At 43.4% G+C, this 24,038-nt stretch overlaps 1 protein-coding gene across 1 annotated transcript in view; it reads left to right on the top strand.

The window, feature by feature from the left end:
* Positions 1–24,038, top strand: part of LOC129712134 (zinc finger CW-type PWWP domain protein 2-like) — a 75,660-nt gene that overhangs the window by 28,123 nt on the left and 23,499 nt on the right. Inside the window, exons 5-6 of the mRNA XM_055660352.1 lie at positions 13,693–13,769; positions 15,178–15,239. Of these exons, the coding sequence (XP_055516327.1) occupies positions 13,693–13,769; positions 15,178–15,239 (139 nt within the window). The remainder of the gene's footprint in view (positions 1–13,692; positions 13,770–15,177; positions 15,240–24,038) is intronic.

Below are 24,038 nucleotides of genomic sequence, written 5' to 3'. Positions count from 1 at the left end.
CAAAGTGACAGAAGGTGCCATTCATAAAGCTATCAAGCAAAACTAAACAATAATCTGCTCACCAATGCTAGTTTTGGTTTTGCCAGAACCACTTAGCTCTAAGCCTAGTTACAGATTTGGTTCAAATATGGATCAACGTGCGAAAGTGATTACTCTTGACATCAATCAGTATTTGACCAATGGCAGGAGGAAATCCATTACCTGATTAGTCATAACTCAGTCAATAAAGTGGAAATATTCACTACTGATTGTATAGCATTCAATTCCTATTACAGCTCAGCAAATGCAATAGTCCACATGTGCATGGAGTAAGTGCTCAGACAATGCTCAGAGGTGGGCTGAAAGGTTCCAAGTATGTTGAGGCATATGTAAGATATTTACATTGAGGTATGTAAGATAATTTCCCGGGGTCTGATTGAGTGTATCCTTGCAGATTGTTGGAAGTGAGGGTAACAATTGCAGGGACCTCTGGTGGAGAAATTTGCATCATCTTTATCCACAGGTCAAGAACCAGAAGATTGATTGATAGCTCATGTGCCTTTAATTAAAAAAGAGCTGCAAAGACAGGCTAGGGAACGACAAGCTAGTTTGTCTAACATCAATGGCGAAAAGGCTCCTGGAGAGGATTCTGCGGGACAGGATCTACCAGCCTAGAAAGGCTAAGCATAACCATATAACAATTACAGCACGGTAACAGGCATCTCGACCCTTCTAGTCTGTGCAGAACACGTATTCTCCCCTAGTCCCATACACCTACGTTCAGACCATAACCCTCCATTCCTTTCCCGTCCATATAACTATCCAATTTATTTTTAAATGATAAAAATGAACCCTGCCTCCACCACCTTCACTGGAAGCTCATCCCACACAGCCACCACTCTCTGAGTAAAGAAATTCCCCCTCATGTTACCCCTAAACTTCTGTCCCTTAATTCTCAAGTCATGTCCCCTTGTTTGAATCTTCCCTACTCTCAGTGGGAAAAGCTTATCCACGTCAACTCTGTCTATCCCTCTCATCATTTTAAAGACCTCTATCAAGTCATCCCTTAACCTCTGCGCTCTAAAGAATAAAGCCCTAACTTGTTCAACCTTTCTCTGTAACTTAGTTGCTAAAATCCAGGCAACATTCTAGTAAATCTCCTCTGTACTCTCTCTATTTTGTTGACATCCTTCCTATAATTAGGCGACCAAAATTGTACACCATACTCCAGAATTGGCCTCACCAATGCCTTGTACAATTTTAACATTACATCCCAACTTCTATACTCAATGCTCTGATTTATAAAGGCCAGCACACCAAAAGCTTTCTTTACCACCCTATCTACATGAGATTCCACTTTCAGGGAACTGTGCACAGTTATTCCCACATCCCTCTGTTCACCTGCATTCTTCAATTCACTACCATTTACCATGTACGTCCTATTTTGATTTGTCCTGCCAAGATGTAGCACCTCACACTTATCAGCATTAAACTCCATCTGCCATCTTTCAGCCCACTCTTCCAACTGGCATAAATCTCTCTGTAGACTTTGAAAATCTACTTCATTATCCACAACCCCACCTATCTTAATATCATCTGCATACTTACTAATCCAATTTACCACACCATCATCCAGATCATTGATGTACATGACAAACAACAGTGGACCCAACACAAATCCCTGTGGCACCCCACTAGTCACTGGCCTCCAACCTGACAAACAACCATCCACCATTACTCTCTGGCATCTCCCATTCAGCCACTGTTGAATCCATCTTGCTACTTCACCATTAATACCCAACCATTGAACCTTCTTAACCAACCTTCCGTGAGGAACCTTGTCAAAGGCCTTACTGAAGTCCATATATACAACATCCACTGCTTTACCCTCATCAATTTCCCGAGTAACCGCTTCAAAAAATTCAAGAAGATTAGTCAAACGTGACCTTCCAGGCACAAATCCATGTTGACTGTTCCTAATCAGACCCTGTTTATCCAGATGCTTATATATATTATCTCTAAGTATCCTTTCCATTAATTTGCCCACCACTGACGTCAAATTAACAGGTCTATAATTGCTAGGTTTACCCTTTTTAAACAATGGAACAACATGCACAGTACGCCAATCCTCCGGCACTATTCCCGTTTCTAATGACATTTGAAATATTTCTGTCATAGCCCCTGCTATTTCTACACTAACTTCCCTCAATGTCCTAGTGAATATCCTGTCTGGACCTGGAGACTTATCAACTTTTATATTTCTCAAACGTGTCAGTACTTCCTCTTCTTTGATCCTCATAGTTTCCATAGCTACTCTACTTGTTTCCCTTACCTCACATAATTCAATATCCTTCTCCTTGGTGAATACCGAAGAAAAGAAATTGTTCAATATCTCCCCCATCTCTTTTGGCTCTGCAGATAGCTGTGCACTCTGATTCTCTAATGGGCCAACTTTATCCCTCGTTATCCTTTTGCTATTAATATAGCTGTAGAAACCCTATGGATTTACTTTCACCTTACTTGCCAAAGCAACCTCATATCTTCTTTTAGCTTTTCTAATTTCTTTCTTAAGATTCTTTTTACATTCTTTCCATTCCTCAAGCACCTCACTTACTCCATGTTGCCTATAATTATTGTAGATCTCTCTCTTTTTCCGAACCAAGTGTCCAATTTCCCATGAAAACCATGGCTCTTTCCAATTTTTACTATTTCCTTTCAACCGAACAGGGACATAAAGATTCTGTACTCTTAAAATTTCACCTTTAAATGTCCCCCATTTCTCTTCCACATCTTTCCCATAAAACAAACTGTCCCACTTTACTCCTTTTAAATGCTTTCGCATCTCCTCAAAGTTAGCCTTTCTCCGATCAAAAATCTCAACCCTAGGTCCAGTTCTGACCCTCTCCATAATTATATTGAAACTAATGGTATTGTGATCACTGGACCCGAACTGTTCCCCAACGCATACCTCTGCCACCTGAGCCGTCTCATTTCGTAACAGGAGGTCCAGCACCGCCTCTTCTCTGGTAGGTACTTCTATGTATTGCTGCAAAAAACTATCCTGCACACATTTTACAAACTCCAACCCATCCAGCCCATTTACAAAATGTGTTTCCCAGTCTATGTGTGGAAAATTGAAATCTCCCACAACCACTACCTTGTGCTTACTACTAATATCTGCAATCTCCTTACATATTTGCTCTTCCAATTTTCGCTCCCCATTTGGCGGTCTATAATACACCCCTATATGTGTTGCTACCACTTTCCCATTTCTCAGTTCCACCCAAATAGCCTCCCTAGACGAGCCCTCTAATCTATCCTGCCAAAGCAATTCTGTAATATCTTCCCTGATAAGCAATGCAACACCTCCACCTCTTGCCCCTCCAATTCTATCACACCTGAAGCAACGAAATCCTGGAATATTTAGTTTCCAATCACAGCCCTCCTGCAACCATGTTTCACTGATCGCCACAACATCATACTTCCAGGTGTCAATCCAGGCTCTAAGTTCATCCACCTTTCTTACAATGCTCCTAGCATTAAAATATACACATTTAAGAAACCCACCATCTCTTATTCTCTGTTTATTTTCTTTTTCTTCTCTCTCCCCTACATTTTGGGTCAGAGTGCTACCATTCTCTGCCTCCTGCCTTACACACTGACTGCTAGCTTTCCCAATTCGAGTCCCTTCCCCCAACCATACTAGTTTAAAGTCTCCCCAGTAGCCTTTGCAAATCTCCCCATCAGGATATTGGTCCCCCTCGAGTTCAAGTGCAACCCGTCCTTTCTGTACAAGTCGCTCCTTCCCCAAAAGAGGTCCCAATGATCCAGAAACTTGAATCCATACCCACTGCACCAGTCCCTCATCCACTCATTTGTCCTCCACCTCGCTCCATTCCTACTCTCACTGTCATGTGGCACAGGCAGTAATCCTGAGATTGTTACCTTTGCAGTCCTTCTCCTTAACTCTCTACCTAACTCCCTAAGTTCTTCTTTCAGGACCTCTTCTCTTTTTTTACCTATGTCGTTGGTACCTATATGTACCACAACCTCAGGCTCCTCTCCCTCCCATTTCAGGATTTCTTGGACACGTTCGGACACATCCCTGACCCTGGCACCAGGGAGGCAAACTACCATCCGGGTCTCCTGTCTACGTCCACAGAATCGCCTATCCGACCCCCTGACTATAGAGTCCCCTATTACAATTGCTCTCCTCTTCTTTTCCTTACCCTTCTGAGCAACAGGACCGGTCTTTGTGCCAGAGGCCCGGCCGCTGTCACTACCCCCAGGTAGGCTGTCTCCCCCACCCTTACTCAAACATGAGTACTTATTTTCAAGATGTACAGCCACCGGGGTACTCACCAGGCCCGGCCTCTGCCCATTTCCCTTCCTAACTGTGACTCAGTTTTCTGTCTCCCGTGGTCTTGGAGTGACCACCTCCCTGTAACTCCTTTCTATGACCTCCTCGCTCTCCCTGAGCAGACAGAGGTCATCGAGTTGCTGCTCCAGGTTCCTAACACGGTCCCTTAGGAGCCCCATCTCGACGCACCTGGCGCAGATGTGGACGTCTGGAGAGCACTCAGACTCCATGACCTCCCACATCTGACATCCAGAACAGTAAACTGTCCTGGCCCTCATTCTCCCCCTTATTCGAATACAATAAAGCCTTACCCGGGATACAAGCCAATCAGCAGCTTCCTCTAGTCCTCTTCCACCAATCAGAGGCTTCCACCAGACTCCTTCTCTGGAAGTGAGATGGAACGTTGCAGATTTGGGTAACTCCTCCTCGCACCAACGGCTCCCCAGGCCTCTGCAGAAGCAAGCCCCGCGCTTTTTATACTCACAGCTCCAGGCAACCCCTCCTCGCACCAACGGTTCCCCGGGCCTCTAACTTGGGATAGTCAGCTTGGCTTTGGGCGTGGGAAACTGTGACTCACAAATTTGATAGTTTATTGATGAGGTGATGAAGAAGATTGACGAGGGCATGGACTTTAGCAAGCCCTTTGATAAGATCCTGCATGACAGGCTAGAGGGATGGCTAGATCTCATCGGGTCCAGGGTAGGACAGCGAAGTGAATACAAAATATACTTATTGATAGTGGAGGGTTGTTGTTCAGTTTGAAGGACATTGACCTGTTGTATGTAACCTGTACTCTGTTGTTAGTCATCTATATGGTGAATTTGGATGACAATGTTGTTCACATAATTAGTTGGTTCATGGATGATTCCAAAATTGGTGGTGTAGTGGACAGTGAACTAGGTCAACAAGGATTACAGCAGGATCTAGATACACCAGGAAAGCGGTGCAAGAAATAGGAGATGGAATTTAACCTGGACAATTGCGAGTTGGTAGGTTAAATTAGAGCAGGATTTACACAGTAAATGACAGAGCCATGGAGAGTGATGTGGAACAGGGAGATGTGAGGGTGTAGGTACATATAGGCTGTGGGCCAAGCATCAAAAATGTGTCTAGAAATAGGTTTTCGTGACCCAAGTCACAAAACTACATGACATTTTCCACAGATTTAGATGACATATAATTGAGAAGGAACTCATAACTCGTCATTGCCAAACGTTGCACATCAATTAATTAAACTAATTAGAAAATGAGATGGGAAAATAAGCGTCATCTAGTGGCCAATGTCCGTATTACACGATGGGCAGCCTATTTCCGTGTTGCAGTCCATTTAAACTATATATTATTATACCAATATATCTATATTACTAAATCTCTGTTCTTGACCGCTTTTGGCCTTCTGTGCTGCGATTTCCGAGAGAACGCCGCTACCTACGGCCGTAATTTTTAGCCACCTTGCTCAGAGTCCCCCTCCGCCGCATGTCTGCCGAGGGTTTTTCCCGTCGATGAAAAATGATGGAGATATTAATGTATTTACAAAATTCCCCATTCTCTCTGGTGCCCCTGCTGGAGGGAGGGGGTGGACTATAAAACCAGTAAGTGGTGTGCCTCAATCAGTCCCTCATCAAGATGGAGCTCTGTCAATTAGTCTCTGTCACTCTGAGCTCTGAATGACACTGAACAAATTTCTTCACACTTGTGAGTAAGTACCCTTAATGTGGTTTGAAAATGAAAATATGGTTATGGTTAATTTGAAATAAAAAAGCACTGCCTGCAAATGGTTGTTTTTGGGGGGTTTTGAGTTGAAGTAAAAAGGCTCTCTCCCCTTCTCTCCTCTCCCCCCCCTCTCCTCTCCTCTCCTCTCCTCCCCCCCCCTCTCCTCTCCCCCCCCCCTCTCTTCTCCCCCCCCCCCCCCCCTTCTCCCCCCCTCTCTCCCCCCCCTCCTCTCTCTCCCCCTCCCCCGTCTCCTCTCCTCTCCCCCCCGCCTCTCATCTCCCCCCCTCCCTCTCCCCTCCATCCTCCCCCCATCCCCCCCCCTCTCCCCTCCCCTCACATCACCCCCCTCTCAGCACACCCTCTCTCCCCCCCTCTCTCCCTCCCCCCCCCCCCCCCCCCCCCCCTCTCCCCCCCTCTCCCCCCCCCACCCCCCTTCTCCCCCCCCCCCCCCCCTCCCCCCCTCTCCCCCCCCCCCCCTCTCCTCTCCCCCTCCATCCCCTCTCCCTCCTCCTCCCCCCCCCTCCCCCCTCCATACCCCCCTCCCCCCTCCCCCCCCCTAAACCCCCTCCCCACCCGCCTACCCTCTCTCCCTCCCACCCCCCTTCCCTCTCCCTTCCTGCTCTCCACCTTCCCCCCCCCCCTCTCTCCCACCCTCCCCCTCTCTCCCTCCCCCCTCTCTCCCACCCTCCCCCTCTCTCCTCCCCCTCTATCCTCCCCCCTCCCCCCTATCCCCTCCTCCCCTCCATCCTATCCCCCACCCTCCCTCCCTCCCCTAAATCCCCTCCCCTCCACATCCCCTACCCTCTTCTCTCCACCCCTTCCCCTCCCTGCTCCCCACCTCTCCCCCCCTCTCAGCACCCCCTCACTCTCACCCTCTCTCCTCCCCTCCTCCCACACCTTTCCCCCGTCACCCACCCTTCATCTTCTCCTCCTCTCCCCCTCCCTCTCCCCTCCCTCTCTGTGCTTCTCTCCCTCTCTCTCTCTCTGTCTCTGCCCCTTCTCTCTCTGCCCTCACTCACTCTCCACCCCCCCCCCCCCCCCTCTCTAGATGTGACTGCAAGTTGGGAGGTATGCATCAGTAGATAGTGTGGTTATGGGGTAAAAGGAGCAAATTAATAATATTAATGTAATATCAAGGGGGGCAATTAGCGTGAGTGCGGGGGAGATAGTTAGTGTGTACTGAACCCCACTGACTGCCATTGTGCAGAGTCTATTGGTTCTAAAGCTGGCAAAAATATGTCTACTGGTTCTAAAGCTTGCAAAAAGTGTCTCTATTGGTTCTAAAGTTTGCAAAAAGTGTCTCTACTGGTTCTAAAGCTTACAAAAAAATGGCTCTATTGGTTCTAAGCTTGCAAAAAATATGTCTATTGCTTGGCTTGAAGTACTATGGCTTGAAGTAGAAAAGGCACTATTACTGCAAATTGTGGCTTGAAGTTGAAAGACACTACTTAATTCAAAATGATTGCTTGGGTGCTTTGGCTTAATGTTGAAAGGCACTACTTACTGAAAATGGTGGCTTGAGGTTGACAGGCACTGCTTACTGCAAATGGTGGCTTTGGTGCATTGGCGTGAAGTTGAAAGGCACTATTTACTGCTAATGGTGGCATGAGGTTGAAATGTACTACTTACTGCAAATGGTGGCTTCGATGCAATGGCTTGAAGTTGAAAGGCATTACTTACTGCAAATGGTGGCTTGGGAGCTTTGAAGTTGAAAGGCACTAACTTCAAATGGTGGCATTAAGTTGAAAGGCACTACTTATTGCATATGGTAGCTTGGGAGCTTTGGCTTGAAGTTGAAAGGCATTATTACTGCAAATGGTGGCTTGGGTGTGGCTTGAGGTTGAAAGGCACCAACTGCAAATGGTGGATTGGTTGCTTTGGCTTGAAGTTGAAAGCACTACTTACTGCAAATGGAGGCTTGGGAGCTTTGGTTTGAAGTTGAAAGGCACTATTACTGCAAATGGTGCCTTGGTTGCTTTGGCTTGAAGTTGAAAGTCACTATTACTGCAAATGGTGGCTTGGTTGCTTTGGCTTGAAGTTGAAAGGCACTACTTACTGCAAATGGAGGCTTGGGAGCTTTGGCTTGAAGTAGAAAAGGCACTATTACTGCAAATTGTGGCTTGAAGTTGAAAGACACTACTTACTGCAAATGGTGGCATGAAGTTGAAAGGCACTACTTACTGCAAATGGTGGCTTGGGAGCTTTGAAGTTGAAAGGCACTACTTACTGCAAGGTGGCTTGGGAGCTTTGAAGTTGAAAAGCACTACTTCCTGCTAATGATGGCTTGGGTGTGGCTTGAAGTTGAAAGACACCACTTACTGCAAATGGTGGCATGAAGTTGAAAGGCACTACTTACTGCAAATGGTGGCTTGGGTGCATTGGCTTGCAGTTAAAAGGCACTACTGTAAATGCACTTACTTCCTGTTTGCACTGTATATTGATTTTAGATAAAACGCAACCACTTACGGCTGTGATTTTTGGCCATCTTACTCGGCCCCCCTCCGCTGAGCAGGTGCAGAGAATTCTTCCCATCAATGAAAAATAAAAGTGTTATTAGTTTTAAAAAAAATGTTGAGAATCTATTTCCTGTCAATCACTCCATGAAAGCCACACCTTTTCCGGTGGGGGGGTGTGGCTCAGTCTCTGCAAAATGGAGGAGGGAGAGGTCATGACTCGCTGTCTTTAGTGGCTTTGCACCCTACTTCAAATGGTATGAAACTGCACTTGAATTTGTTGGCCTGCTTGAAATAGAATTTCAAGGATTAGCCGTGAGTGAACTACCAGCCCACCAGCCATGAGTGAGTGAGTTGCCAGCACAACAGGCTTGATTGACTGAGACGCCAGCCCAAGAATCCATTTTGCGCACAATTTTCATACTAGCCCTCTGGAAAACAGTCCCTTCAGCCCATAACACCCATACTAGCGCTCCAGAAAGCCCCCCCCCACCCCACTGGCCACCAATATTAGAATTGGTGGAGAGGTGGCATATTGCGTTGGATGACCAGCCCTCCTGTGTGATGCTGGGACCCAATGGGTCCCACTTAGTCTAGTAAGGTATATAAAATCGAGAGGGGCATCGATAACATAGAAGGCCAATCCATTTCCAGGGAAAAGGAATTAAAACTGGCAAACACAGCACGAGGGAAATATCTAAAAGGGATGTGAGGAGCAACATTTTTGCACCAAGCGTGGTTGGTATATGGAACAAGATGCTCGAGGAAGTAGTAGAGGTGCAATGTTTAAAAGTTATTTGGACGATACATGGTTTAAAACAGGTTTAAAGGGAAATGGTGCCAATGGAAGCAATAGGAGTAGCTTCAATAAACATCTTGGTCAGCATGGAACGAGTTGCGATGAAGGCCTGTTTCCCGGCTTTATGATTCTATGACAATAAGTAACATACATTGTACAAACGTGCCAAGCTAAAAGAGAATGTTATTTTATATTCAATTGTAATACCATAACCAAGTACATTACTATCTACTTCATGGAGGTCACAGTAGATCAGAAACTCAACTGGGCCAATCACAAAAGTAATATGGTGGCAGGATCACATTAGAGACTTGGTGTCTTGCTCTGACTGACTCATCCCTTGACACCCAACAACCTTTCCACCTTTGCATGAACCAAGTTAGGCATGTTCAGTGTTCTACCATTGCCTAAATGAATGCAGCTCTAACAGCACTTCAGAGGGTTCAATTATCACTCTCCAGGACAAAGAAAACCACTTGATAGGCATCCAATCAATTACTCTAAACATTTTCTTCCTTCACCATCAGTGCACGATGGCTACAGTGTGTATAATTTGCAATATACTCTGCAGTTACTTGCTAAAACAATTTGTTTAAGAAGAAACTGCAGATGCTGGAAAAAACAAAGGTAGATAAAAATGCTGGAGAAACTCAGTGGGTGAGGCAGCATCAATGGAGCGAAGAAATAGGTGACTTCATCAGTGTCTCCCAATGTAGCAATCTCTGTTGCAAAGGACAAACACAGCAAGAGCTTGTAAACATCACCACTGCAAGATCATTTCCAAATTGCACACCAACATGAATTGGAACTATGTCAGTGTGTTTTCATTGTCAGTGCTTTTGAGTGAGTTTCTGAAATGGTTGAGTGCTTAAAGTTCCATGTTGTAAATATTACCAACGACTTGTTGTGGACCAGCCGCATTGACGTGACAGCCAAAAAAGCACTCCAACATCACTACTTCCTCAGGAGACAGGAAATTCAGCATGTCTCCACTGACTCCTACAAACTTCTACAGATGCAGCATTGAACGCATATTGTTGGTTTGTATCACATCTTTTTTCAGGAACAGCTCGGCATAAGACTGCAAGAGATTGCAGAGAATTGTAGATGTGACCCTGTCCCTCACACAGACAAGACTCCACCTTATTGATTCTAATCTTAATGTTCGCCCGGGAAAGCAGCCAACATATTCAAAGACCTTTATTAATCCAGTCATTCCTTCTTCTCCCTGCTATTGTTCAGCAGAAAATACAGAAGCTTGAAAGCATGCATCACCAGACCAGGAAACAGCTTCTTTCCTCTGTTGTTAGTCTTCTAAATGATCCTTCCATAAACTAGGCTACAGTACACTACTCCACTACCTCATTACAGACATTGGACTTATTTCTGGAACTATACTTCTATATTCTGCACTCTGTATCTGTCCTTTTGATCTACCTACTGTACTTGAGTTTGGCTTAATTGTATTTATGTCCAGTATTATCTGATTGATTGGATAGCATGCAAAACAAATATTTTCATTGAACACATGACAATAATAAACTAAACCAGTACCATTGCCTAAATGAATGCAGCTCTAACAGCAGTTCAGAGGGTTCAATTATCACTCTCCAGGACAAAGAAAACCACTTGATAGGCATCCAATCAATTACTCTAAACATTTTCTTCCTTCACCATCAGTGCACGATGGCTACAGTGTGTATAATTTGCAATATACTCTGCAGTTACTTGCTAAAACAATTGGTTTAAGAAGAAACTGCAGATGCTGGAAAAAACAAAGGTAGATAAAAATGCTGGAGAAACTCAGTGGGTGAGGCAGCATCAATGGAACGAAGAAATAGGTGACTTCATCAGTGTCTCCCAATCTAGCAATCTCTGTTGCAAAGGACAAAATGGCAATGTGGGATGAGCGACTGAAGTAGTTCGAGAAAGCAGCTCACCACACCTTCTCAATGGCATTTACACAGTATGAAATAAATGCTTGACTTGCCAATGATGTTCATAACTAGACCCAGATGAATAAATTAATAACAATCTATATTGACAGCTTGAAAATATTAAGTATGCTATTTTGCAATTTGTACTTTCTCTGAGATGTTCAGTGTATATTCTCAGTTTTCTGAAACCAAGTGTGAGCCAGTATTTTCCTATCCAGTTTGTTACTCAGCTAGAGGTTTTCGACCACCTGTTTATCCAGGTGTGCTGTAAGATCTCAGGGAGCTGGATTACTGCCATTGGAAGTTCCTTGCTGATGTCAAAGCCAAGAGGTTGCAGCTCCAGCAATGCTGTGAAGTGACAAAAATTAAATTGTCATAGACTCACCATGTTGGCAAGTGATTCCTCTGGCCACCTTCTGGCCAGAAAAGAAGGGAATTGCTGGCATCTGGCTCTATGTCATCTATCTCTTCTGAGACGGTTCCTTGGACTCATGCCTGACTTGCTCCCACTCTAGTTCTTTGGGGTCTATGATTGCTGAAGAGGCCATGTCAGTGGTATTTCATTGCGTCACTTATGTTCTTCAGTGCTGCTTAGACCATCTATGGCCCAATAATGTACCTTACCAGGATACAAGTGGATGCGTATGGAAAGTATCAAGTACAGAGAGATTGCTAGAGAACTTTGAAGTACTCTACAACCACAGTCTTGATGTCCTGGATTCAATTTTACCAGCGCAAATAAATTCTTGCTACTACTCCAACGTAGGAAGATTCTGATGTGCAGACCACATCTCGATCTTTGTAACATTATCTCCTTCATTGGAGAAAAGGAGAGCATGCTAAAAAACCATGATTATTCTCAAGAAAGAGTTAGTTCACTTGTAGTAATTACAAAAGGGTCATCTTGTTATTCGCCACAGGGAAAATCATTGCAAGGATCCGTGTTAGAGTTGCAATGAGGATTTCAATCATTAAGTGGGAAACTGTATTAGGTACTAGATTAAGTGGGACCCGTTGGATCCCAGCATCACACGGGAGGGCTGGTCCCCCAACGCAATATTCCACCTCCACCAATTCCAATATTGGTGGCCAGTGTGGGTGGGGGTGGGGGGGCTTTCTGGAGCACTAGTATGGGTGTTGTGGGCTGAAGGGACTGGTTCCCAGAGGGCTAGTATGGACATTGTGGGCCAAATGGATTCTTGGGCTGGCAGCTCAGTCACTCAAGCCTGTTGTGCTGGCAGCTCACTCACTCACGGATGGTGGGCTGGCAGTTGACTCACGACTATTCCTTGAAATTCCATTTCAAGCAGGGTGCAAAGCCACCAAATTCAAGTGCAGTTTCATACCATTTCAAGCAGGGTGCAAGGCCACTAAAGACAGTGAGTCGTGACCTCTCCCTCCTCCATCCTGCAGAGACAGAGCCACGCCCACACTTCTGGGTTTTATAGTCATTTCCCCCTCCCACCAGAAGGGGTGTGGTCTTCATGGCGTGATTGACAGGAGAGAGAATCTCAACATTTTTAAAACACATAACTCTTTTATTTTTCATCGATGGGAAAAATCCTTGGCACCTGATGAGCGGAGGGGGACTCTGAGTAAGATGGCCAAAAATCACAGCCATACGTGGTAGCGTTTATTCTATAATCAATATAAAGTGCAAACAGGAAGTGGTCAAGATTAGACTTTTAATTATATAGAAGGCAAGGCAACTTTAATTAGGAAAGGCAACTTTAATTAGGAAAGGCAACTTTAATTAGGAAAGGCAACTTTAATTAGGCAAGGCAACTTTAATTAGGCAAGGCAATTTCCAAACCAAAGGCAGCACAGCTTTAGCATTTCCAAACCAAAATCAACACAGCTTTAGCATTTCCAAACCAAAGGCAACACAACTTTAGCATTTCCAAACCAAAGGCAACACAGTTTCAGCATTTCCAAACCAAAGACAACAGCTTTAGCAAACTATATTTTCAAACCACATTAAAGGCACTGACAGATCAGTAAAACCACTCACACCTTAGTAAACATGTGTTCAGTGTTATTCACAGCTCAGACTGAGAGACGTGACCCTCTCGCTCCCCCATCTTGCAGAGACTGACTGAGGAGGCATTTAACACTTCTGGGTTACATAGTCCCTCCGGAAGGGGCGTGGCCTTCAGGAGAGAAAATCTCAACATTTTTAAAACTGTAATAACTCTTTTATTTTTAATCGATGGGAAAAATCCTCATCCTGCGCAGCGGAGGGGGACTCTGATTAAGATGGCCAAAAATCACAGCCGTATGTGGCAGCGTTTTTTTGTAAAATCAATATACAGAACACAGGAAGTGGTCAAGTTCAGACTTTTAGTAATATAAATTATATTTGACCAGCCTATCCTGTCACATCTGGAGCAGCAAACATTTATTCATCTATATTGGATTAACCATTTGTCTGATGCAGTGTTTTTTTTCTAGCATTGAATAGATCATACAACAGAAAGAGCAGAAATTTTATGCAAGACAGATCAATGGCAAGGACAAAAGAGAATTTGGTGAGTTCTACGTGACTTGGAACTTCTTGCTAGAAATCGGTTAAAACTTCACAATTAACAGTTTAAATTATCAGTATTGTTGTGAAACATATATATCACATTCAATTTTTGGGAAACATTAAATTGACTGCAATTTAAATAATGGGTTATATTTTATGGGCAATGGTAAATTGCCAGTCCTGGTTATTTATAATCTCTGGAACTTATCCGTAAGCTTTCTGTGAAAATTTGCACTGAAAGTGATGCTGGTTAGAAAGTGATTTTGGTACAGCATTGCCTAGATGGGTTTTTGAGCAGGGCTGTCAATTGATTGCTATTTAATTAATGTTAATGTTGTTTTTGCGATTACTATGCATGTGATTAATGCTTATTAATGTTGTTTTTAAATATTTGTTGGTTATGTCATTGGGGCTCAATGTATCAGTTTTATTTGATAGATGCTGTCTGTCCCGCTGAGTGACTCCAGCATTTTGTGTCTACCTTTATTTTTATTTGAAGTTTGGGGATTCTGTAGAGGGACTTGGACAGGTTAGGAGAGTGGGTTGAGAGTGGCAGATGACATACAGTGTAGCAAAGTGTGGAGTCATGCATTTGGTAGTAGGAATAAAAGCATAGCCTACTTTCTAAATGGGGAGAGAATTCAGAAATCGGAGGTGCAAAGGGACATGGGGATGCTGGTGCAGATTTCCCAACAAATCAAATTGTTAGTAAGGGAGGAAAAAGCAATGCTAACATTTATTTAGAGAGGGCTAGAATTAGAAAAAAAGGGATGTAATGCTGAGGCTTTATAGGCATTGGTCAGACTGCAGTTGGAGAATTGTGAGCAGAACTGAGGAAGGAATTACTGGCGTAGGAGAGGGTCCAGAGGAGGTTTATGAGAATGATCTCAGGAATGATTGGCTTTACACATAATGAGCGTTTGAAGGCACTGGGGCTTGTACTCGCTGGAGTTTAGAAGGATGAGGGGATATCTCATTGAAACATACCGAATAGCGAAAGGCCTGGATAGAGCAAATCTGGAGAGTCCAGGGCCAGAGACCATAGCCTCAGAATATAAGAACGTACCCTTAGAAAGGCCATGAGGAAGAATTTATTTTGTCAGAGGGTGGTGAATCTGTGGAATTCATTGCTACAGACAGCTGTGGAGGCCATGTCAATGGATATTTTTAAGGCGGAGATTGAAAGATTCTTGATTAGTAAGGGTGTCAGATGATATGGGGAGAAAGCAGGAGATTGGGGTTGAGAGGGAAAGATAGATCAGCCATGATTGAATGGTAGAGTAGATTTGAGGGGGCGAATTAACTAATTCAATTCTGTTTGGAAAACTTATGAACATGAATTTCAAGGTCAATAATCTCTAAAAATTGAAAACATTAATTAATGTTTCTATTATTGTGAAAAAATGTAGATGAGGGACCACCAGCAGTCTAATAAATGGATAAGACAGTCTACATCAGGAAAATGTAAGAGGTAAGGAAAAGTACATAACATTAGATTAATTTAATTACATAATAATAAAGCTAATCACTTCGAAAATGTGTTTGCATTCAAAATAAGTGAGAAATGAGAGTAAACATGCCACACATGCCTGTACTTCCTGGGTACATGCTATGTTTGTTTGGGCCGCATGGATGAGGACATTGGGCAGTATTTGTGTCTTTCTAAGACATCCAGCTCCACTTAAGGGAAATATTTCCTGTGGCTACCAATCAGAGAGAATATTTATGATACGATGAACAGCTGCAATACACGCAAGATAGATTTTGAGATCCATTATTCTTTTTTTGAGGCCCTGTTCCAAGGGCAATGTAGGAGGAGAGAGATCTATTCCCACTGTTCAAAGTGGAGGTGAGATAGATGGAATGTTTATCTGGCAATGACATTGCTAACGAGGAAAGAGTAAATTAGGAGGCACTAAAAAGAGCTTGGATCTCAGAATTTTCTTTTCACCTCATGCCATTCAATTTACGTAGTACATGAGAAACACGTTATTAAAATTAAAAAAAGTGAATTATATCAAGTAAGAGGTGAAAAGAGCCACTTGCAAACAAGTTCATCAGGTGTGTGAACACCAGGTTCAATAAACATACTCCTCCACGTCCACGATCAACTGGCAAATCCCCATCTTCCCTACAGTTTTACCTGACCTTCACAGTTCTCCCAACATAGAAACATAGACATAGAAACATAGAAAATAGGTGCAGGAGGAGGCCATTCGGCCCTTCAAGCCAGCGCCACCATTTATTGTGATCATGGCAGATCGCTCCCTATCAATAACCCGTGCCTGCCTTCCCCCCATATCCCTTGACTCCACTAGCCCCTAGAGCTCTATCTAACTCTCTCTTAAATCCATCCAGTGATTTGGCCTCTACTCCCCTCTGTGGCAGGGAATTCAATAAATTCACAACTCTCTGGGTGAAATTTTTTTTTTCTCACCTCAGTCTTAAATGATTTCTCCTTTATTCTAAGATTGTGGCCCCTGGTTCTGGACTCACCAAACATTGGGAACATTTTTCCTGCATCTAGCTTGTCCAGTCTTTTTATAATTTTATGTTTCTATAAGATCCCCCTCATCCTTCTAAACTCCAGTGAATACAAGCCTAGTCTTTTCAATCTTTCCTCATATGACAGTCCCGCCATCCCGGGGATCAATCTCGTGAACCTACGCTGTACTGCCTCAATCACAAGGATGTCCTTCCTCAAATTAGGAGACCAAAACTGTACGCAATACTCCAGATGTGGTCTCACCAGAGCCCTATACAACTGCAGAAGAACCTCTTTACTCCTATACTGATCCTCTTATTATGAAGGCCATTAGCTTTCTTCACTGCCTGCTGTACCTGTAAGCTAACTTTCAGTGACTGGTGTACAAGGACGCCCAGGTCTCGCTGCACATTCCCCTTACCTAACCTAACCCCATTGAGATAATAATCTGCCCCCTTGTTTTTGCCGCCAAAGTGGATAACCTCACATTTATCTATATTATACTGCATCTGCCACGCATCTGCCACTCACTCAACCTGTCCAGGTCACACTGCAACCTCCTAACATTCTCTTCACTGTTCACACTGCCACCCAGCTTTGTTTCATCCAGCAAACTTGCTAGTGTTGCTCCTAATTCCCTCTTCCAAATCATTAATATATATGGTAAACAGTTGCGGCCCCAACACCGGGCCTTGCGGCACTCCACTCGCCACTGCCTGCCATTCTGAAAATGACCCGTTCACTCCTACTCTTTGCTTCCGGTCTGCCAACCAATTTTCTATCCATGTCAACACCCTACCCCCAATACCATGTGCTCTAATTTTAGTCACCAGTCTCCCGTGCGGGACCTTAACAAAGGCTTTCTGAAAGTCTAGATACATTACATCCAACATTTCCCTCTGACCTTTACTTTTCCCTCTCAGCCTTCAAAATATCTCCATGAATGGCAAATTAAAATTTAATTTAGATAAGTGCAATGTGTTGAATTTCGGAACCTCAAAGCAGGTTAGAACATTCAAATGAACAGTAGGGTCCTGGAGAGTGTTGCCGAATAGAGCGACCGAGGTATACACGTACATTGTTTCCTGAAAGTGGCGTCACAGGTGGACAGGGTGGCAAAGAAGGCTTTTGGCATGCTGGACATCAAGTATAGAAGCTGGGATGTTATGTTGTCATCGTACAAGACTTTGTTAAGGCCTTATGTGGAGTGTAGGATCCATTAAGCTTAAGTCAGCATATTATAGCCATGTCTAATATTTTTAGTTTTTATCTATCTGTACTTTTGTAGGTGGGATTTCATACATAGAGGGGTGTGTCTACCTTGGAGGAGACTAGCGCAGACTCATAGATTTTACTTTTAGTTTGATCCGAGGGATGTGAAGGCTAAAGGGCCTGTCCCACTTGACGATTTTGCCAGCGTCATATCAGTGTCCCCAAAAGATTTTGAACATTTCAAAATCCAGTAGCGACAAAAAAAATGTTGCAATACTTGAACAAACACCACGGGTCATACATCATCACGCCGCATAACTGCCACGTCATATGTCATCATGCCGCGCATTTTTCAGTGACCTGATACGTCAGCCAATGATGTCGGCAGTCGCCGAAAAAATCCCCTAGTGGGACAGGCCCTTAACAGTTTTTACCACAATCTCATGATCACACGAGACACGAGATGCCACACTCATAAGAAGACACTCTTATATGATTTATATGCCACAAATGGAACAGCTATTGAGAACAGAAAGTTATGAGTTATTTCTTTGTTATATATTACTTCAATAAAGACCAATTAATCAACAAGCAACGTATGGAAGATTCGTTTTTGCTATCATAAGAGTACGGTGGGTACGTAAACTACAGCTACATCACATTCCCGAGAAGTAATGGCTATCGAAGTTGGACTGAGAAGGTATAGAAATTGCCATTAAAGAAGTAAAAACTGTTCTTATGAGTGAAGTAAAAAACTGTGGCTCTACGAATGGAGTGAACGAAAGAAGAAAGCTGAATCTCTACGGGTGAGATTAGAGCTTGAATTTTGGAAAGAATCTGCTGGTTGTAAGCAAATTGACCCGGGTATAACCTGGGTCATCAGAAGAACAAAGATTGAAGACTTCATTCCTGGGACCGTGAGTAAGACGGGTTGGGCATATTTGAAAGTCAACTTTAAAGACAGAATTTTTAAAGCTAAAGTCTGCAGTGATAGCCTGCAGATATAGTACTGAATGCAGGATTGAAAAGCGGTGGGAGATTGCAACCTTCATGTGGTCCACCCTGTTTCGACGAATGCAATCAACCTGGCGTGCACAATCAAATAAGATCAAATAGACCAAGTTGTCCTACAACTTTAGGCTGTGCACGCCATACGCTAGAAGAAGTATTGAAAAACAGCCATGAGAAGATAGTTTATGGTAAACGTGAAGATAGCTATTAGCGCTGACTATATGACCATGGAAATAATGATGTTATGAACTTCTACAAGGTGTGATCAGCCGAAGATTGTTTACCATAGATAGTGGCTAAGAAGACCGTAACCTTGGAATCAATGATGTGTTTTCAAGAAAAACCTGTTTTGTTTTTCAACAATCAAGCATGTTTGAAAAACGATCTTGAAGGTACATTGCGATAAGGGTATAATTCATCATTATGGATCAGCTAGCAAGTAAGTATGAAGTAGAATCGCCACAGGAGGGAGATGTGGAGCCAGAAGCGAGAAGATAAGAAAGGAGAATTACCAAGCTGAAAAAGGACAAGCAGGTTACCTGGAAAAATGCTGGAAGGGCAGAGACAAGCTGTGGAAGCAAGTTAGCAAGTCAATTGGATACCAGAGGGAACTAATGGGATCAGAAGAGAATGCAAGGAAAGTACAAGCCAACCTGGAACAATTACTTGACCTCTGCCGTGAGGTTGGAGAAAAACACTTAATACGTGAATGGCAAATACAGTGGTATCGAAAGAGAGCAATTTTTTTTTCCTTGGTTTCATGGAAGAGGCGGAGAAGTGGTTGTCAGAAATCATGGCACGAACATTACGCTCTACAGAGGGAAAAGCTATGCAACAAGGTGCTGAAATGGAAGAAGAAATTAGACCCCAAGATATTATTTCAAATGTCGCAACACGCAAGATATAAATCTGGTTCTGTAGCCAGTTCAACCACAAGGGTCTCTGCCCATATGGAAGCTGAGGCAGTTATGGCTGCACTACAAGCTGCCGCATTGGAAATGAAGCATGAGGTTGAGGCACTAGAAGAACAAATGAGGGGAGAGGCTGAGGCACATGTGGAACAGATGAGGAGAGAGGCTGAGGCACTTGAGGAACGAAGAAGGCAATTGAGTAGAGAGAAAAAAAAGCTGGAACTAGCCACAAAATTGGCAGTTGTCAAGAGCCAGAAAGAGGTACTGGAAAGTCATGGTATAAGATGCGGTTTGAAGGCATCTTAGAAGAAATGATCCTTAATAGAAAAGGAAGCATCTAAGCTGGAAGCAGCAGCTAAATTGAATCCACGGCCAGAGCCAGTCTGGTCTCGTGACTCAGAGCTAGCACTGAGTGGATGGAGGGTCGGCAAAATTTCATTCCAGCAACAGGGTGCCAGACCGAAGCAAACATCTTATGAGCCAGCAACTCGGCACTCTTCTCAGAGATCTAATGTACAGGATCAAATGAGCCAAGATTGGCACAGGCCTGTTCACCATACATCTGTATCCAACCAGGGATTTCAACATGAATTCTATGAATTGGTGAGGAATCAAACTAAAATCAGTAAGCTCCTAGCTCAGCAGAACCTTTCTTCCACCTTACCTCCAATGGAAATAAGTATGACTGTGATCCTTTGCAATATGAAACTTTCATAATAGCGTTTGACGAAGGAGTGGAAATGAAAACTATTAATGAAAGAGATCGCTTACGATTTCTGGAGCAATACACAAGCAGATATTCACGGCAGCTTGTTGAAAGTTGTCAGCATTTGCCTGCAGATGAGGGCTATCAAATGGCGAGAGAATTGCTGAAATAACATTAGCTAAAATTGCTAATGCATACATGAAGAAGGCCTTTGCTTGGTTAGTTATCGAGCCAGAAGATATGAAATTTTTGATATTTCTTAGAGGTTGTTGTAGCTCGATGAGAAATCTCAACAACATGGAAGAAATGAATGTTGTTAGTAATATGAAGATTATCATTCTAAAACTGCCCTATAGGCTTAGAGAAAAGTGGAGGGATGCAAAATGATGCCGTCTCCCCGCGCGTGTGCAGTGGGCCCGGGCGGGACCATTTGCACTACATACATTGCCTCAACGCCGCGTGCCTGGGCAGGGTGAGTGGTGGAATATAGTGGGAGGGGGAGTCTGCTTGTATTTTATCAGAGGTGTCTAACTACCCACAAAGGGGTGCAATCCAGCCCGCGGGATGATTTGGGGAAAAAAATGAGTGTCCGCTTGTCCGGGACCCAGGGTCTGCCCGCCCGGTCCATCGCCTCCATCCATGGGATCGGAACCTCGCTACCAGTCAGCCAGGCGCCCAGGGAGTGGGTCTGCTGCCGGCGGGTGGTCCAGGGAGACCATTCTCCCGTCACCGGGCGGGAGCGTGAACGACGGATTCTGAACTCAGTCCTGGCAGCGGCTGTGACCCAACACCAGGCGCCGCTCCAGCTGAGCCCCATCCCTCCCCCCCCCACCCGCCACGGGACCTCCAGCGCAGGGAGGGAGGGAGAGAGAGATGGGGGAGGGAGAGATGTGGAGGGAGAGGGAGGGTGGAGGGAGGGGTAAGGAGGAAGGGGAGAGGGAAAGGGGGAGAGGGAAAGGGCAAGAGGGAAAGGGGGAGAGGGAAAGGGGAGAGGGAAGGAGCCGTCACAACCCAGTATAGTTTGAGGCTAATTAGAGGCTGTATGGTAACTTACATTTCACTGTACCTTGATTGGTGCATGTGAAAAATAAATAATTTGATTAATTGATTGTTGTATTGAATTATTTGTGACACTGTATTCCAGGCACACACTGCACTGAACACACAATATGCATACCATGCAGACTAGGCTACATCATATATTTGCACATATATGCATTGCATAACACTGTACAAGTGAGTAACAGAAACAAGCAGCTATGGTGTAGTTACATAGATCTGTTTTGCCTTGTTCTTCTTTGTGTTGTTAACGTGTGCCCGCGAAAAAAAAAGAGCAACAAATAGCACGCAGGAAGCATTTCTGAAAATTTTAGGAAATACCATCAAATTCCAGGAAATTTGGGATTCTATTTCAGGATTTTTTTTTGTTGTTGAATTTTGAGGGTGGTCATTGACTGGAAGCATCTTCAAAGGAACATCACTTAACTGTCAACTCCTACAGGGTCTGGAACTTACCAACTCATTGGAGTTCTCATTAAATTCAGACAAGAACCAGTTGCTTTGATGGCTAATATTAAAGCAAAGTTTCATCAAGTCAAAGTATCAGAAAAGCATATTGACTATTTGCGATTCCTTTGGTGGCCTGATGGTGTTGTACAATAAAATCTTGTTGAATACCGGATGAAGGGACATCTCTTTGGAGCAGTGTCATCACCAAGTTGTGCCAACTTTGCATTAAGGAAGACCGCCGAGGACAATAAAGCTCACTTTTCAGAAGAAGTGTCAAACACAGTAAAGAACAACTTTTATATGGATAATTGTTTAAAATCCATGTCTTCGGAACAGGATGCAATTCAAATGGTAAAACATCTGACTTCCCTCTGCAATAAGGGAGGATTCATGCTATCAAAGTGGATCAGCAACAGTTGTGCTGTATTGACATCCATTCCACAAGAACACAGAGCCAAGGAGACCAGGGATTTGGATAAAGACAATCTACCAATGGAAAGAGCACTGGGACTGCACTGATGTGTTGAAATAGATGTGTTTACGTTCAGAATCTCGATTCAAAAGCAACCACGTACAAGAAGGGGTATTCTATCGGTGATTGGTTCAGTTTACGACCCTTTAGGATTTCTTGCAGCATTTACACTGCCAGCCAAGTTGATTTTGCAGATTCTCTGTAAGGAAAAACTTGGATAGGCTGAGAGTATAACGTAAACGTTCTCTCAACGACGGACAGAATGCTTAGCGGAACTCAACAAGATCTCGGAATTCGTTGTGGACCGATGCATGATGCCTACAAACTTTGGTCAAATCAGATATGCACAGCTGCATCACTTTTCAGATGCAAGTGAAAGTGGCTACGGTACATAAGCCTTGTATTTCCTTCTATGTGAATACTTGTCCAATTAATTAACTAACTAACTTACTTACTTACTTACTTACTTACTTACTTACTTACTTACTTACTTACTTACTTACTTACTTACTTACTTACTTACTTACTTACTTACTGTTTCATATTGAAGACTGGAAAAAGATAATAACAAAGTACATGTTGCATTCTTAATGGAAAAAAACAGATTGGCACCATTGAAGCAAATGACGATTCCCAAAATGGAACTTACAGCTGCAGTCTTAGCTGTTAAAATTGTCATAATGCAGCAAAAAGAACTGCAGCTTGAGCTGGGGAAATCTATCTTCTGGATTGATAGTACTACAGTGTTTAAATACTTCAACAAAGAAAACAAACACTTTCTAACATTTGTAGCAAACAGAATCTCACATGTAACAACATTTCAGTGACATTTGAACAGGTCATGGATAAGATAGGTTTAGAGGGATATGGGTCAAATTTGGCAAACAGGACTAGGTTAAATAGAGAATTAATTGGCATGGAGAAGTTGGACTGAAGGGCTGTTGCCATGACTATAAATCTATTGACCTGTGCCGGTTTCCAGTTTTTCATTATAACCTGTATGTAATCGATCCAACCTCAATCTCTTCCCCCCATTATCTCCCAGATATATTGATTAGCTTGTTCTTAACCCATTGACAGTTATATACAAAGGGAAGGCTCATGAAACAGGTACAGTTCCTTGGAAGCCATTTCCTGTCCACACATATGCTGACAGAATAGTAATATCCTAGCATTTCAGGATACTATCATCTCAAGAGACTCTAGCACTTTTTCTTTAGCCATCTTTTCTTTCCTTTGCTGTGTAAAAAGTTCCAAAGTTTATTGGTTATAATCCATGCTATGTGCCTTGAAATTGGCATGCGTATGTCATCATTGCACCTTCCCTGTTTAATTGTCGAAGATGCCGAACTATTATTTCAGTAGAAATAAAAAACTTCAGATGCTGGTTAATACACAAAAGGACACAAAGTTCTGAAGTAACCTGAAGTGCTGAATACACCCCTAGTGTATTACGACTATCTATAGAATTAACTCAGCAGGTCAGGCAGCATCTTTGGAGAACATGGATCAGTGATGTTTCAGATCGAGACCATTCTTCAGTTGAGTGTCAGCGTTAAATCCATTACAAGAAAAGTCCAAATACAAAAAGTGATTTATTTCATAATCAGCAAAACATTTATAACAGCAGTCCAAATGGAATCCCAGCTAATAAAACAGAATAATCTATCACTTGAGTATCGAGTAGTGAAATAAATCAAGGTGTTGGGAATATTAAATGAATCAGGCTGTGGAGAGACAGTTAATGTTTCAGGTCAAAGACTGAGTGAGGGTTCTGGGATAAGTTGGATAAACAAATTTGAATATGTACTGATGTGGGTAGCTGGAGGAAAGGGGTGGAAAAAAAAAGTTTCTTAAGCAGGTGTTTCCAGTATTACTGAATCTGTGTGACTATCTATAGAGTTAATTTTCTTCATGCCTGAACGCTTTAACAGCCTTCTGAGGCTGGATTTTTAATCTCTTGA

The sequence above is a fragment of the Leucoraja erinacea genome, chromosome 2 (genome assembly GCF_028641065.1).
Source record: "Leucoraja erinacea ecotype New England chromosome 2, Leri_hhj_1, whole genome shotgun sequence".
NCBI classification, from domain to species: Eukaryota; Metazoa; Chordata; class Chondrichthyes; order Rajiformes; family Rajidae; genus Leucoraja; species Leucoraja erinaceus.
This window is presented reverse-complemented; position numbering and strand designations above follow the sequence as displayed.